This window comes from Lonchura striata, chromosome 16 (assembly GCF_046129695.1).
Source record: "Lonchura striata isolate bLonStr1 chromosome 16, bLonStr1.mat, whole genome shotgun sequence".
NCBI classification, from domain to species: domain Eukaryota; kingdom Metazoa; phylum Chordata; class Aves; order Passeriformes; family Estrildidae; genus Lonchura; species Lonchura striata.
Window position 1 is genome coordinate 7,738,375 of NC_134618.1, and position 13,407 is coordinate 7,751,781.

The 13,407-nt window shown below is 39.3% G+C and overlaps 1 protein-coding gene across 7 annotated transcripts in view; it reads left to right on the top strand.

Moving 5' to 3' along the window:
• The first annotated feature begins 379 nt into the window (after positions 1-379).
• The window catches only part of CLEC16A (C-type lectin domain containing 16A), a 60,371-nt gene continuing 47,343 nt past the window's right edge, over positions 380-13,407 (top strand). For 6 of the 7 annotated variants that reach the window (XM_021538011.3, XM_077786844.1, XM_021538013.3 and 3 more), the window contains exons 1-8: positions 380-578; positions 6,763-6,891; positions 7,539-7,672; positions 8,423-8,571; positions 9,228-9,333; positions 11,182-11,305; positions 12,195-12,369; positions 13,317-13,370. In XM_021538011.3, the coding sequence (XP_021393686.1) occupies positions 499-578; positions 6,763-6,891; positions 7,539-7,672; positions 8,423-8,571; positions 9,228-9,333; positions 11,182-11,305; positions 12,195-12,369; positions 13,317-13,370 (951 nt within the window). In that variant the 5' untranslated portion in view covers positions 380-498. Of the gene's footprint in view, positions 579-6,762; positions 6,892-7,538; positions 7,673-8,422; positions 8,572-9,227; positions 9,334-9,368; positions 10,851-11,181; positions 11,306-12,194; positions 12,370-13,316; positions 13,371-13,407 lie in introns of those variants that run through there. The other variant, XM_077786842.1, reaches the window with a different exon arrangement.

Below are 13,407 nucleotides of genomic sequence, written 5' to 3' on the forward strand. Positions count from 1 at the left end.
TAGGTCAAGACAGTCAAGGGTCCCCTTCTTTTTGTTCTTCCTTAATTTTTAAGCCGATTCAAAATACTGACTGGAAAAACGTCAGCAAGGGGAATACCAGCAGCTGAATTTCTGTCGCTGCGTCTTGCAGCGCAGAAGCTGACCCCACACAGCTTTATTTGGGTTATGGAAGCCGAACAAGGAATTCCAAGGGCCAAATTTTACCTCAAATTACAACGCATTCAGGAGGTGCACTGACACATTTAATGGATTTTTTTCTGGTTCGGGTTCCGCCTACTCTCTATGTCGCTTTAAGCGAGCCGGCCCCAGGCCCCGCCCAGCCCGTGCGATCGGCGCCGGCCCCGCGGCGCTCCCTGGGACTCGCAGTCCGCGGGGCGGGGCCGGGCCGCGCAGGCGCTGTGCGTGCCGGTTCCGCCGCCGAGGCTCCGGGCCGGTCCCCGCCCGGCGGGGCTATGAGGCCGTAGCGGCCGCGGGCCGGAGCAGCCTTCCGCCGCCAGCATGTTCGGCCGCTCCCGCAGCTGGGTGGGCGGCGGGCACGGGAAGGCCGCCCGCAGCATCCACTCCTTGGACCACCTCAAGTGAGCGGGATGCGGGCGCGGGGCGGCGGTGCGGGCGGAGGGTGGCGGGGCTGTGAGGGGGCTCGGAGGGGGCGGTTGCGGCCGGGCTCCGCCCGCGGAGCTGCTCGGGGCGGGTGTCGGGGCTTCCCTCGGAGGCGGCTGCGGGGCCGGGAGAGGAGGGGGCGGCTCGGCGGACGACGCTGCCCCGGCGCTCGCTGCCCTCGCCGGGCGTTTTGCCGCAGCTCTCCCGAGGGAAAGAGCCCGGAGCAGTCCCGGTGGCGGAGGCTCTGTGGTCTGGCGTGTACCTCACGGGAACCGGCCTCTCCGTCTTCAGGGCAGACGCAGCTCGTCATGTAACGTCACACTCCGGGCTGCCATACGCGTTTGTTTTGTTTTTAGTAATGCCGCAGAGTCTTTGGTGGAGTAGAGTGCGAGGCGTGATAAGTACGAGAAATACCACATTCCTGGTGAGGGAGAGCTTCGTTGTTTGCGAGGTGCCGGAGTGAGAGCAGCGCGCTCCAGGGCGTGCGGGGATGGCGGCAGGCAGCCTGAGTCACCGGGCCGGGATGTGCGCTGGGCTGCAGTCCTGCACAAGGAAAGCTTTGGGGACTATGTGTGTGTGTCTCCCGAGCCCCACAGCCCTGTGGTACTGCTGGCTGCAGAAGGTGGAATAGTTTTTTCCTAGCTCTGCCACTGGAGAGTCGGAAGAGTATTAATTTCCCTGTTCCATTTTACGTGTTCCGCTGTTGCAAGAAAATGAGAGCCACCTTGATAGCTTCTCTTTGTACCGAACGAGAAAAGGAGGTCATTAAGAGATGAAGCACTTTCTAAATGAAATAATTGTGAATGTGTAGCTCATTGAGAAAAAGTGCCTAGTGGTTTTCAGTCTTCTTACAAGGAGGACATGGATGGGTTCTGACAGTAACGAGCAGGATGCCCTGTACAAGACTTGGATCTTGCAGTTGCTTTATCAAGATGGTTTACAGATTCTGGTCCTTGTCTCTAAACTGGAAAATGTTCAAAATGAGCAGGACTAACTGAAATGCAATGCTTTTTACCAAAGACACAGAAATCAAGCCCATGAATACAAAACGAATGAGGCAGTAGCATTGCAGAAATAATTTTGAAAGCATTGTAGGTCAGACTAGCAAGTCATTTTAGTCTGGTTTTACAGGAAAAAGGGGAAAAGTCATGCTCAGATGTAAACATAGGAATGTTCTGTTGAACATACAAGGAATAGTTATTGTGTACTACTCGGCATTAGTGGAGCTTTAGCTATGTCTGGCTTTGATATTTGACTTCAAGAATCAGCAAGAATGCTGATGCATGATGAAATTTTAAAAAACTGAATTTAAGTCTAGGGAAAAAAAAGGCTGGTGAGAGGGAGACTTGAGACTTACTTTCAAGTAAGAAAAAATGTGCCCATATGATCTTTTGGGACCACAGAGATTGGAAAAACAACACCCTACCTCATTTGTAGTAATGGGGAACAGGGCGGAAAGTGTTGTGGCTTGTTATCAGAGAGTTGAAGTATATATTTATCTACTAAAGTACGAGCTTTGGTCTGTTTGCTTTTTTGCATGTGATTTCTGTAATTATGAATCTGAAATGGTTGTATGTAAAGGACAGATGAGACCTTTGATCTTTTTATATTATGTGTATTTTAAGTGTTTATTCAGGCTGTGTGAATTTCAGCTTCTAGATAGGTGCCAATGGGAAAGGTGAAATTTAGGTTTTTTCCAAATGTTGAAGTGAGTAAAGTAACAGAAGGTAAAAGGTCAGAGAGCCTTTATTTTGGGGTCATGAAAGAAAGTCTCAGTAAGCTCACTTGGTAAGCTTTTTACCTTCTCATCTTCTCATATCATCAAAGCCCCGTTTTGTGTTCCATATGAAGGAGCTGAGTAGAACACACCTGCCTTGCTATTACAGGTTAGCTCAGTCTGTAAAAGTTATATTATGCTATGTTACAGGAGTGAAATCAGTCTGGGCTAACCTTGTGGGAAATCTTGTATTTTTAAACTTGCATAAGGTACAGTTTAGTCTAAATTGTAAACAATCCATGTGCTTAGTGATACCAGCAGCATTACTGCTTTTTGTCAGTAAATGCTGCATCTTTACCATCAGCTTTAATGTAGTTTGAGGCTTGCTTTTGAAATTTTGCTATTCAATCTTCCTGAAAATATGCCAGAGGATGAACTGGCTGAAGGAAAATTGCGAGACTGTTTGTATTAGGTGTTTTTATACAGTTTCTTGATATCATAAAAACAGTTAAAATATAATGCAACTTCTGAAATGTGATCTAGAGAAGGATGACACAGTGCTGCTCACTGCCTTGGTACTTCTTAGAGAACTTGATCTTTTTGTGTGTCTTTGTTTCCAAGTCAGACGTTTCCCCCTACTTTTCTATGGTGTTTTACACAGCCCTGTTGTTACTGTCAAGGACATTTCCCATTGTTGCTTCTGCACTTGGTATTTTAATTGCATTGTGATTTCACAAAAGATTCTATGCCATTAAAGTTGGGTGCTGAACTGTTCCTATGCCTTGGTCAAATGCAGTGTCCATAAAGGTGTGCTTGAAATCTTTTTTCATGAGTGATTCATTTCCTGAGGCACTGTCCATGCTATGCATCAGATTTCCTCTGTGAGGACAATATGCAATTACCTGATTACAGGCAGTGTGAAGGAGCAAGCCTGTTATGGTGAATTCTGGGTTTTTAAAATTTGAGTGCTTGACTTCCTAAATAAACTCTACCTGTTTTAGTGTATTTTTGTAAGTAATAAGTAAGAAAGTCATTAATACGCACTAAGAATATTCATGAGTTACTATGTTACCCCTTTGAGCAGGGTTCTAACCAGAAAAATGTTCAGAATTTTGTTTAGTTTGTTAAGTTGTTGGCAACATCTCCCACTAATTCCGATGGTGTTGCATGCTTTGGCACTTCCTGCATGAGGTGTTTTTGTTTGAACCCAGTCTTCAGCTATAGAGATGCCAAAAGTCTCCTCTTTGACAGTCTTGTCTTTTGAAGCACAAACCTGATCTCTCTGTAATCAGCATTTAGAGACAGCCTTTAAAGATTTATCTAAATACAAAATACTGGGTTTGTGTGATACTTCATGTTTTCATAATGTGGTATTTCACACATCTGTAAAAATAAGCAAGTATGTGTATGCTTCCTTGTGCATTTTCAAGCAAATAGGATAAATAGGAAATAAAATAAAAAGGTATAGCTTGAAGGTGAAGCCCAGGTTTCCTCTAAGTGCATCAGTGCTTTAGCAGATTAAGGAATTTTGCAGTAATGCTGCTGCTAAGTAAATAAATTTGGAAATAACTGATTCCCGACTGTTAAATGCTTGTGCTTTTTTGTGTTCGTAATGCTCTATATTCCATAGGTTCCCAAAATGAAATAGTATATTGTTATTCTTCCCACTGCATCCCATACCCAAAATTCTACTGCTGGAGTAAATTTTAGTTCCAAGTTTGTATAATAAGAAATACACGTTCACAGATGCAATAATTTCTGTGTGACTTCAAATTAATAGTCTAAAATATGTGAAGTAATATAGCATTTATTGCTGTTTCAGGAAGTTGCTAAAATTATTGTGGAATGAACTGATCTAATTGCCATCTCTTCAGATGTTCTCTGCTCCATTAATTGCTGCATCCTCAGAGCAGGGACTGAGTTTGTGCTTTGTCTTTGGATTCACTGTCCTGATAATGCATGTAGTGCCCTGATGGGAAGTTTTTCCAGGGCTTGTGTGTGGTGTGCTGTTTTAGAAACCCTGGGAATTCTCACAGGTGGTCAGCCTTAAGCTCTCCCATCTTCACTGTGAGCCATCCCACTGTCAGTCTCCACAGAAGGAATCGTGAGCTGTGATCCTCAGATTAGTGAAAGAGGATTTCCAGGTGCTCTCTGCCTTGCTATTTAGTGACTGTTATGGTACAGCACATGACCAGGCAGCTATGACTGTAGGACAGCTGAGAATCAACTTTTCCTAGAGTGGTTTCAATGTGATCAGTGACTGTTTTGGATTTGAAAATGAGTGTTGGTTTCTGGAGGGAGGGGAAACCACCATAAAGAGGGAGAGAATTTTTTTTTTTTACTGAGGAGAAAGATAAGAAAAGACTATCGCCCTTCCACCTCTCCCCCTTTGCTGCCTATTTCCTTTTACCTCCTCGTTGCTACCTAGGGATATATATAAATAACATGATAATGGATTTGGTAATGTAGTGCAGGCTTTGTTACGTTGCTGATTAGGGGGTGACAGAAGGGAGCATGTGATGGATCAAGTTTGTGAAAGCTGTGAATTTCTGAGGGCTGTTTATCTCTTGTGTCCTTGTGCCATACTCAACACAGCGGAATTGTTGTTTCGTGGTTAAGTAATATCAAGACCAGCAAGCACACAGTGTTTTACCGTGACAGCACAGAGCATTTTATCATCTTCTCTGAAATAGCACCTGTTCCCTGCATGGCTTGTGAGGACAGACTGTGGCTTGCAGCAAGTCCTGTGAAACTCTGCCCAACTCAGAGGCAGCTCAGAAGTTGAAGAAGTCTCCCAAAACCAAATTTGACAGATTTAAAGTAAATTGTAAATATGATCAAAGTAGTTGTGTGTGTGCGGGAGATTTTTTGAGTTGAAGCAAAATGTTCTGAAACTAGGTCTTGTCTTTTAAGTCTGATAAATATTTGGAACAGCCTCACGTGAGTGTTTAGTTAAATGGCATTTTAGTCTTTGGCTGCATGCTTGCCCAATGCAATGATTCAGTTTTTTAGTGTTGATAAAACTGATGGGAATCCTGTTTTTAAAAGGTGATTTCAAGTCTTTTTTTTGACCCAAAGATCTTACTTTAAGCCATAAACTAGACAAAATTTTGGTTTAGAAATGCACTGTGTTTTTTGGAGCCTTACAGAAGCTTGGCAAAATTCTACTAATGAGATTCCTAAAATTTCAGTCTGAATCACTGAACAAACTTTAATGGAATCCAAAACAATAATGAAGGCTGCCCCAGGGTCAGGACACAGGCTATTTTCACAGAATTAGATCCTGGAAGTTTGATTAACTCCACTATCATGGCAAGATTGATAATATGGGAAATCTGTTGTCCTTTCCAAACACTTGTGAGCATTTGCACAGAAATCTGAATGCTGAGGTATTACTCCTGGTTTTCAGTACAATCACAGCATAACAATATAGGAGCTGTGTTTAGGAATCTAAACTTGTGCAGTTCTAAAATGGCATAAAATTTCCCTCATGTTTTTAATTTATTTTTTAAATTGTGCACCTTTCTTATATTTATCCTTTGTTTTTATCACTGTATAAAAGAAAAAAAAAACAAAACAGAGGGAGGAAATCAGTGGTGATTTTTGTGCTTTTATTAGAATTTTCTCCCACCCTTTTTTTTTTTTCTTTTTTTTTTTTTTTTTGTGGGACATAAGAAAGTAGCAAGACAGAAGTAAGTTGGTACTTTGATGTAACAACTTACTTGGGGAAAAAAAAAAGCGCTTCCTTGAAGAGTAAGGTTCTGAGCCTTAAAACCTGAAAGGCTTGCATTCTCTACAGCTTCCTGTCACTTGTGATATAGATATACACTTTTTTAAGGTTCACTAGACAGTCTTAAACTCTTGCCCTTTGAAATTATAAAACTGGACTTTACCCCCTTCCCAAGCAGTGTTTCTGTGCTCAAAGGACCAGAGATCTGATGAAGCTTTGCCAAGGTGGATGAACAATCTTTGAGGGTCCTGATATTAAACATCAAAATTGATGTGAGTCTGTGAGGGGGCTCTGCAGGCAAGAGAAGGGATTGAACTTCCCTGGTTAGACCTCATGTGCCACTTTCCCATATCAGCTACTGCATGCTTACCTGCTTCTTCTTTTTCTGTTTCTCTTGCTCATCACTCCTCTGACATATTCCAAATAAATTAGTGGAAGAAGCACGTTGGACCAGATGCACAGTTTCTAGGTCTATGTTAACAGATGCATAAGCACTCAGAACTCACCCGGCTGGGGTATATTTGTTTCCTTTATCACTTACTCTGTTTAACAATTACTTTCCTCTGCATCAGAAGGAAATTTTAGGGTTTTAAAATTGTACAACCATTAGACTTAGTGTGTGCATATATGTGTGTCTGCATTGGTACAGTGATGAAAGACAAACATGGTGCATGTGAAAGTGGCAGAATAGCATGTTACTTCTTTTCTCTTTTAGGTACATGTATCATATTTTGACTAAAAATACAACAGTAACAGATCACAACCGCAACCTGCTGGTGGAGACCATCCGCTCCATAACGGAGATCCTGATCTGGGGGGATCAGAATGACAGCTCAGTGTTTGAGTGAGTACTCCTGAGCCAGTTCTCTCTGACACTCTGCCTTTGTGTTTGAGGAATGCTTGGAGTTGTACAGAGTTCTGTACACAGTTACTGTTAACTCCTCCAAGACTGTATTTCATGATTATATGTAAAAAGTTAGGTCCTGTAGTAGATGTGTGAGCAGTTTTGTATTCATGTCATACAGGAATTTGTTGCTTCTAAAAAGTGTTTGGACTCCAGAGCCCCTTTCAAGTACTGCTTTTGTTTGACTCTCCATTCTTTTGATATAAATACAAACTCTAACCTATTTTAGGGTCCAGATTTACTCAATGCATCTATTCATATCACATTGTTTCAATTTACCTAAGATACTACAAATAGATCTCTTATTCTAGCTGTGGTATTTACAACTGCCTGATAAATTGAATATACTAAAAATATAGTAAGAAAGGCCCTGATGGCCTGATACCTTTTTTCTGCATAATTTGAATTTTTAAGCCCTCTTGTTTAGTATTTAAGTTTTTTGAAAGATATTCTTTTGTTATACAGATACAACTTTGCAAAGTAATTCTTCATAAAAACAAAACATGCTGTTTGTCAAAGTTGCCTAGCCAAATTATGTTCCTGTTGCTTAGAACTTGTGACTTAATGATATCTTTATTTTATTTCAGCTTTTTCTTGGAGAAGAATATGTTTGTGTTCTTCCTGAACATCCTGCGGCAGAAGTCAGGTCGTTATGTGTGTGTGCAGCTGCTGCAGACTCTGAACATCCTTTTTGAGAACATCAGCCATGAAACATCCCTGTGTAAGGACACAATTCCAAACTGCTTAGGTTGAAGTGATCTAGATTTGATTTGATTCCCTTTCATTCAGTGAAATTTAGTCATAGTACCCCTGCACAGAACTATGTGAATTACTAACAATCTTTTAAATTGAACATTACCAAAAATTTGGTGTAAACTGATTCCACAATACCTTTGAATGTAAATTTTCAGTGGTGCAAAAGTAGTTTTTTGGTACAACAAGCATGTAGCCCATTTCAAGGGATTCCTTAAGTCAAATTAGTTGTGATCTGAAATGTTCACTTGCTGCCACAGGTCATGTGGTAAAACTCTGGTGTGTAATTTGTACTGTAACTGTTCTAATATCATTGGTGCTGGCAGGCAGCCGCAGGAGGTTCCTTCAAGGTTTTTGGCAAAATACATAGAGGATGGAGAATTAATAATTTGAAGTATTCCACAACTGTTACAAAAGTCATCATCAAGCCTTGGAGAGTTGGGACTTTGTGAGGAAAAACATTAAGTGTTATTAGCTGCAGAGCTCACTTGAATTGAGGAAGATGAAGTATATTCTCAGTTGTGTTGTTCTTGGGAGCAGAGACCTTTGTAGGGAGCAGATCCTTTATATTAATGCTCAAAGGCATCACTTGAGCTATTTGGCTCAAAATTGTGATCTCCAAGCATCAGGTTGTTGCTTTCTAGCTGGCACTTTAAATACAGCCTGTTACCACAGCAATTTTTTTTGTTAACCTGTGTAAATACTTTTTTTTTTCCAGACTACCTGCTCTCTAATAACTATGTGAATTCTATTATTGTCCACAAATTTGACTTTTCTGATGAGGAGATCATGGCGTATTATATATCATTTTTGAAAACTCTTTCCCTGAAACTCAATAATCATACTGTACATTTCTTTTATAATGAGGTAAGTAAAGAAAGCTGCAGTATAATGATAAGAGGACTTGAATTAGAAATTGATAGGAGTGTGGCACATACTCTGTTTAGTCTCTTGGCTCACAGTGTCTTGCTTTTATTTTTATAATGGCTATACCAGTGTTGGTCAATTTGTGAGGATCTCTGCACAAGCATGGCTTTGTCCTCTTGTAACTCTAATAAACTAAAAATCTGAAAGTTAGTGTTATATTGGATCATTTCAGTAGTTTTTAAGTCTTCTTCCTTGAAAATTCAACTTGTTTATGCTTTGTTTTCTTGTGCTTTCATAAACAGGATCTTTTCTATTGTATCACTTGGTTCTAAAGAGGCTTAGTCAAAGTCCAAAAAGCTGAGTCAAAGGGCAAAGTTGAAATGGGTTTTTTCTCTCTGCATTCTGCTTTCTGCCAGAAGAGGGCATGAAAACACTGAGTATGTGCACAGTTGTCCTGGGAAGCTCTGATACTTAAAGCAGTTCATTTTAATGCAAAGCTACAAATGCAGCTGAATGTGCATTATAAAATAATTTTGATTACTTAAGTAGAAGATAAAAGATTCCAAGTTAATATAGGGAAAACATCATTTATACAGAATCAGAAGCCATATTCTGTACATGTCTAATGAATAATATTTTCTTTCCTCTTGTTACAGCACACTAATGACTTTGCTTTGTACACTGAAGCTATTAAATTTTTTAACCACCCCGAAAGCATGGTCAGGATTGCCGTTAGGACTATAACTTTAAATGTCTACAAAGGTATGCTTTTTATATATTAAAAAAGGCACATGTGCAAATCTTGTTTCATTGTAGTTTAACTTCCAGTTATTTATTTGAGGGTTTTCTGTTTTATAAGACTGAAAAGCTTAGCATGTTGGCAGGTTTCAGATACACATTTTGACTTTTATGACGACTGTCCCAAACCTGCAGTACATACTTGTAAATAGTATTATCTTCTCACCAATGAGACTGGTTTTAAAAAAAAAAACCAGAATGTCAGGCATACAGAAGGAACTTTGGTTTCCCTTCCAAGAGAGGTCAGAATGTGACTGTATGTAAAAAGTAAACAAACAAAACCCCAATACCAGAGTGTTTTAAGATATGAATTATCTTTTACTGATGAAATTGAGCTTTCCAGTGTATGAAGTAGTAACCAACATCACTCCCTTTTGGATTGGAAGTGCATTAAAATAACTGTAGAACTTTTAGGTGCTGCAGTCACTCCAGTCTCAAGAGGAGCTGGACCATTCCCAGAGGTGCTCAGTGAAGGCCAGGAGGCTGCAGTCTCAAACTCCTGTGCTGGGCATTCCAGTAGGACACAAGGGAAAAACCTAAAGCTTCACTGTGAGAGTAGCTGAGCACTGCAATGGGTTTTCCAGAGAAACTGAGGTATCTGTATTGTTTGAGGCCTTCAAAACTCAGCAGGGACCTCAGCAACCTGCTTGAGCTTTGAAGTTAGTTAGCACTACTTTAAGAATGTCTAAATCCAATGTCCAAAAGCCATTCCCCCTAAAATTTTCTTGGGATATATAAGATTTTTAATAAACTGTTTGCAGTGTTCTTTGTAAAAAAGTTATTTATTCTGAACTTCTACCTCTGAAGTCAGCATGCTATAAGATAATATGTATTATGCAATATGTTCATGCAGGGCTTCTTGTTCTTTAGTCCATTTCAAGTTAAATTACATATTGAATTTACAACGTCCTGTCAATTAAGAGAAGAAGTGGTTTGACAGTCTTCATAAAAGCATGTGAAGTCTTTTTTAAAACAATGAGCAGTTTGCTTTACAAATGACGGGATAGCCTGCATGGCAAATAGGGTCTTTACAGTGCTGGCTACAACACTTTTTCTTCTTGTATGTTGAGAAATGGGCACTTAGCACTTGCCTTCTACTTCAAGGGACTGTAAATGCAATAAGAGCTCACAAAAAAGAGCAGATTATAGGCTTCATATCGTATTTGTGATATATTTATGCAACTAAGTATTTTTATGAAAAAAAATTACTTTTCTAGAATTTTCATTGTATGTTGTAGTGATATAATGGTTAGAGTTGAAAAGGCAGAGCTCAGATGTTCAGGTTTGATCATTTTCTGACTACCTGCGTATATTCTGTTCTAACTGCTACCCCATATGTTTTAGTTTAGATGCTCTGTGCTTTAACATTTTAAACCCTTTTAGAGGATGTCACTATCCCAGTTCCTAATCCTGTTAACTGTTGTCTGTTTCTTTTGCCCTTCCTTCACTGATGATTCCTGTGTTCCTTAATGCAGTGTCATGTAAGTCTAACTAGCTTGACTCTCAGCATTACTGCTTTATTCTTATGCTTCTCTCTTCTTTTGAATAAATAATATGCTAAAAGAACCTTTCTGAATTCACTAGATTTATTTTCAGACATCTGTAAATATATCAACATTAGGCTCATTAAAGCCAGATAAGAATTGATGTGACATTTTTATAGATTTCCATTTCATGCCTAAGATTGTGTCAGGTATATACTCATATGGAAAACTAGCATGTAATCAAATTCAGAATATTTTTTATTATACTTTTTAAAAAGCAATAAAAAATATTGGCAACTGATTTTTCTTTTTAATGATTTCTTTTCAGTGGACAACCAGCCTATGCTGCATTACATTCGTGATAAAACTGCAGTTCCTTATTTCTCCAACCTCGTCTGGTTTATTGGCAGCCACGTGATAGAACTGGATAACTGCGTGCAGACTGATGAAGAGTAAGATTTTACAAATGCTGCCTGTTGAATGGAAATGCTTTCCCCAGATGTCAATGGTGTCCTTATTTTGTCTGTAGTAGTCCAGTTAAGTTAGTTTCTAGATATGTTCCCATGTAGACAGTTCAGACTTTTCACTCTTTGAAGGTTTTTAGTGATTCTTCAAGGAAACAGTGCTGTGTGCCTGATCTGTGCTGATATCCCTACAAGTAAATTAGTGTTTGCAACAAGCCTTTTCTTTATCTTTTTGTTCTGCTAAAAACAGCAGGTATGCAGGAGACACAGCAGGTATTTCATGTTTCTCAATCTTATAAACTTTGTCTTTCTAACATCCTTTTTCTATGTGTCATCTTATTAGAAGTTCTTTCTGTAAAGATTCTAGGAAAAATATTTAAACTAGAAAGATGAACTTGATTGTGAGCTGTCAGACCTGACATGACAGTGTAACATTCCGCTGTCAATTACAGAAATACTTTGTTGATTCAAGTTAATCTTGGTTTGTCTTGCCACCCCCACCTTACAGTGGTCGTGTTTCTTGCTTTCCTAAAGTGAAGAGGTAGGTGTTAAATGCAACATCTAATTCTTCTTTCATTTTGGAAAAGAAATCTTCTCCTTTTTGTAGTTGGCCTGTGGAAAGACTGGCAATGGAAGCAAAGCTTTGTAAAAACAGGTCTTCTGAAAACTTGGGGCAAAATCTTGATATGTGCATCCTAAAGAAAATACAGACAACTCTTTAACAATTTCTTTAGTTGACTTCACTGAAACATCTGCTTTGGGCAGTCTACCTGAGCCAGGTGATCTGTGGCAGGGATGCACGTTAATTTCTTACCTAAGCTTTTAAGACTTTCACAATTCATCACATATTAAGTTTTTATTTCTGCTCTCTTTTCAGGCACAGAAATAGGGGCAAACTGAGTGACCTGGTAGCAGAGCATCTTGATCATTTGCATTACCTTAATGATATCCTTATCATTAACTGTGAATTTTTAAATGATGTGCTGACAGACCACCTACTTAATAGGCTCTTTCTTCCCCTCTACGTGTATTCATTAGTAAATCAAGACAAGGTAAGCTAATACCTGCAAACAGGTAATTCTCAAAGGTGCTGCTTGCTTGCAGTGTGCAAAGTGATTTGAGCAGTAGGTGTATGATGTGTGGTTTACATGAAACAGCTTAAATAAGGTGGCTGTAGAGGAAATAGCCTGAAATGGAATTCAAGAGCACAGCAGATCAAATTTTATTCCTCAAAGAAATGCTGTTTTGGGTGACATGGTGGTTAAAAGCTCACAGTAGTGGAGACCAAGAAGAACTGCAGATTTGGAACAGGGTTTAAATTTCTGTGATGCTAGGAGATGTGCGATTTCCTTTTTTGATAAGGTTACTTGTCTTCTGGCAAAAGCAGAAAAAGCAAATTTATCATGGTCTAAAAATCTGTCCAGGTAGAAAATACAGACTTTTGGGTTTGATACTAATTTCTTCTATTTGTAGAGAAGCTGTGTTTTAATGTGATGTAGCTGAATTTATTTTTAAAGCATAGTGTTTAAATTAAGTGGTGGTTTTACTAAAACTGTTTTTTAGTGGAACAAACTGCACAGGTTCCTGCATTCACTTGTGTGTTTTGGGTAATATTTCATGCAATCTGAATAGCTAATTAGCAGTCTTTAATGAATGTTAACTGGGAAGAATTTTTTTGGATGCATAGTAGCATAGTGATAACGAATGTACTTCTCAGATGCTCACCTGTTTAAATTACTGAAGTAACCATGAGAGACAGTAATTAATTATTGAATTAATTGCAATCTTTTAACCAAGGAAGAGTGAGTGATATGCTTATTCAGAGAGTCTCCATTTCACATAGTTTACAAGTAGTGAATGTTAATGATTAAGAGCTTGATGCTTTCTGAATATTTTGTATCAGAATGTGGAACAACACAAGTTTCATTTTAAATAAAACATTAAGCCATATAAATTCTTTGTATAAATAAGTAAGCATTTTTCATAACTTTTTCTGTAGGGTGGAGAGCGTCCAAAAATAAGTCTCCAGGTTTCTCTCTATCTTCTTTCTCAAGTAAGTATTTTAAGTATTTGTCCTGTTTCAGAACAAA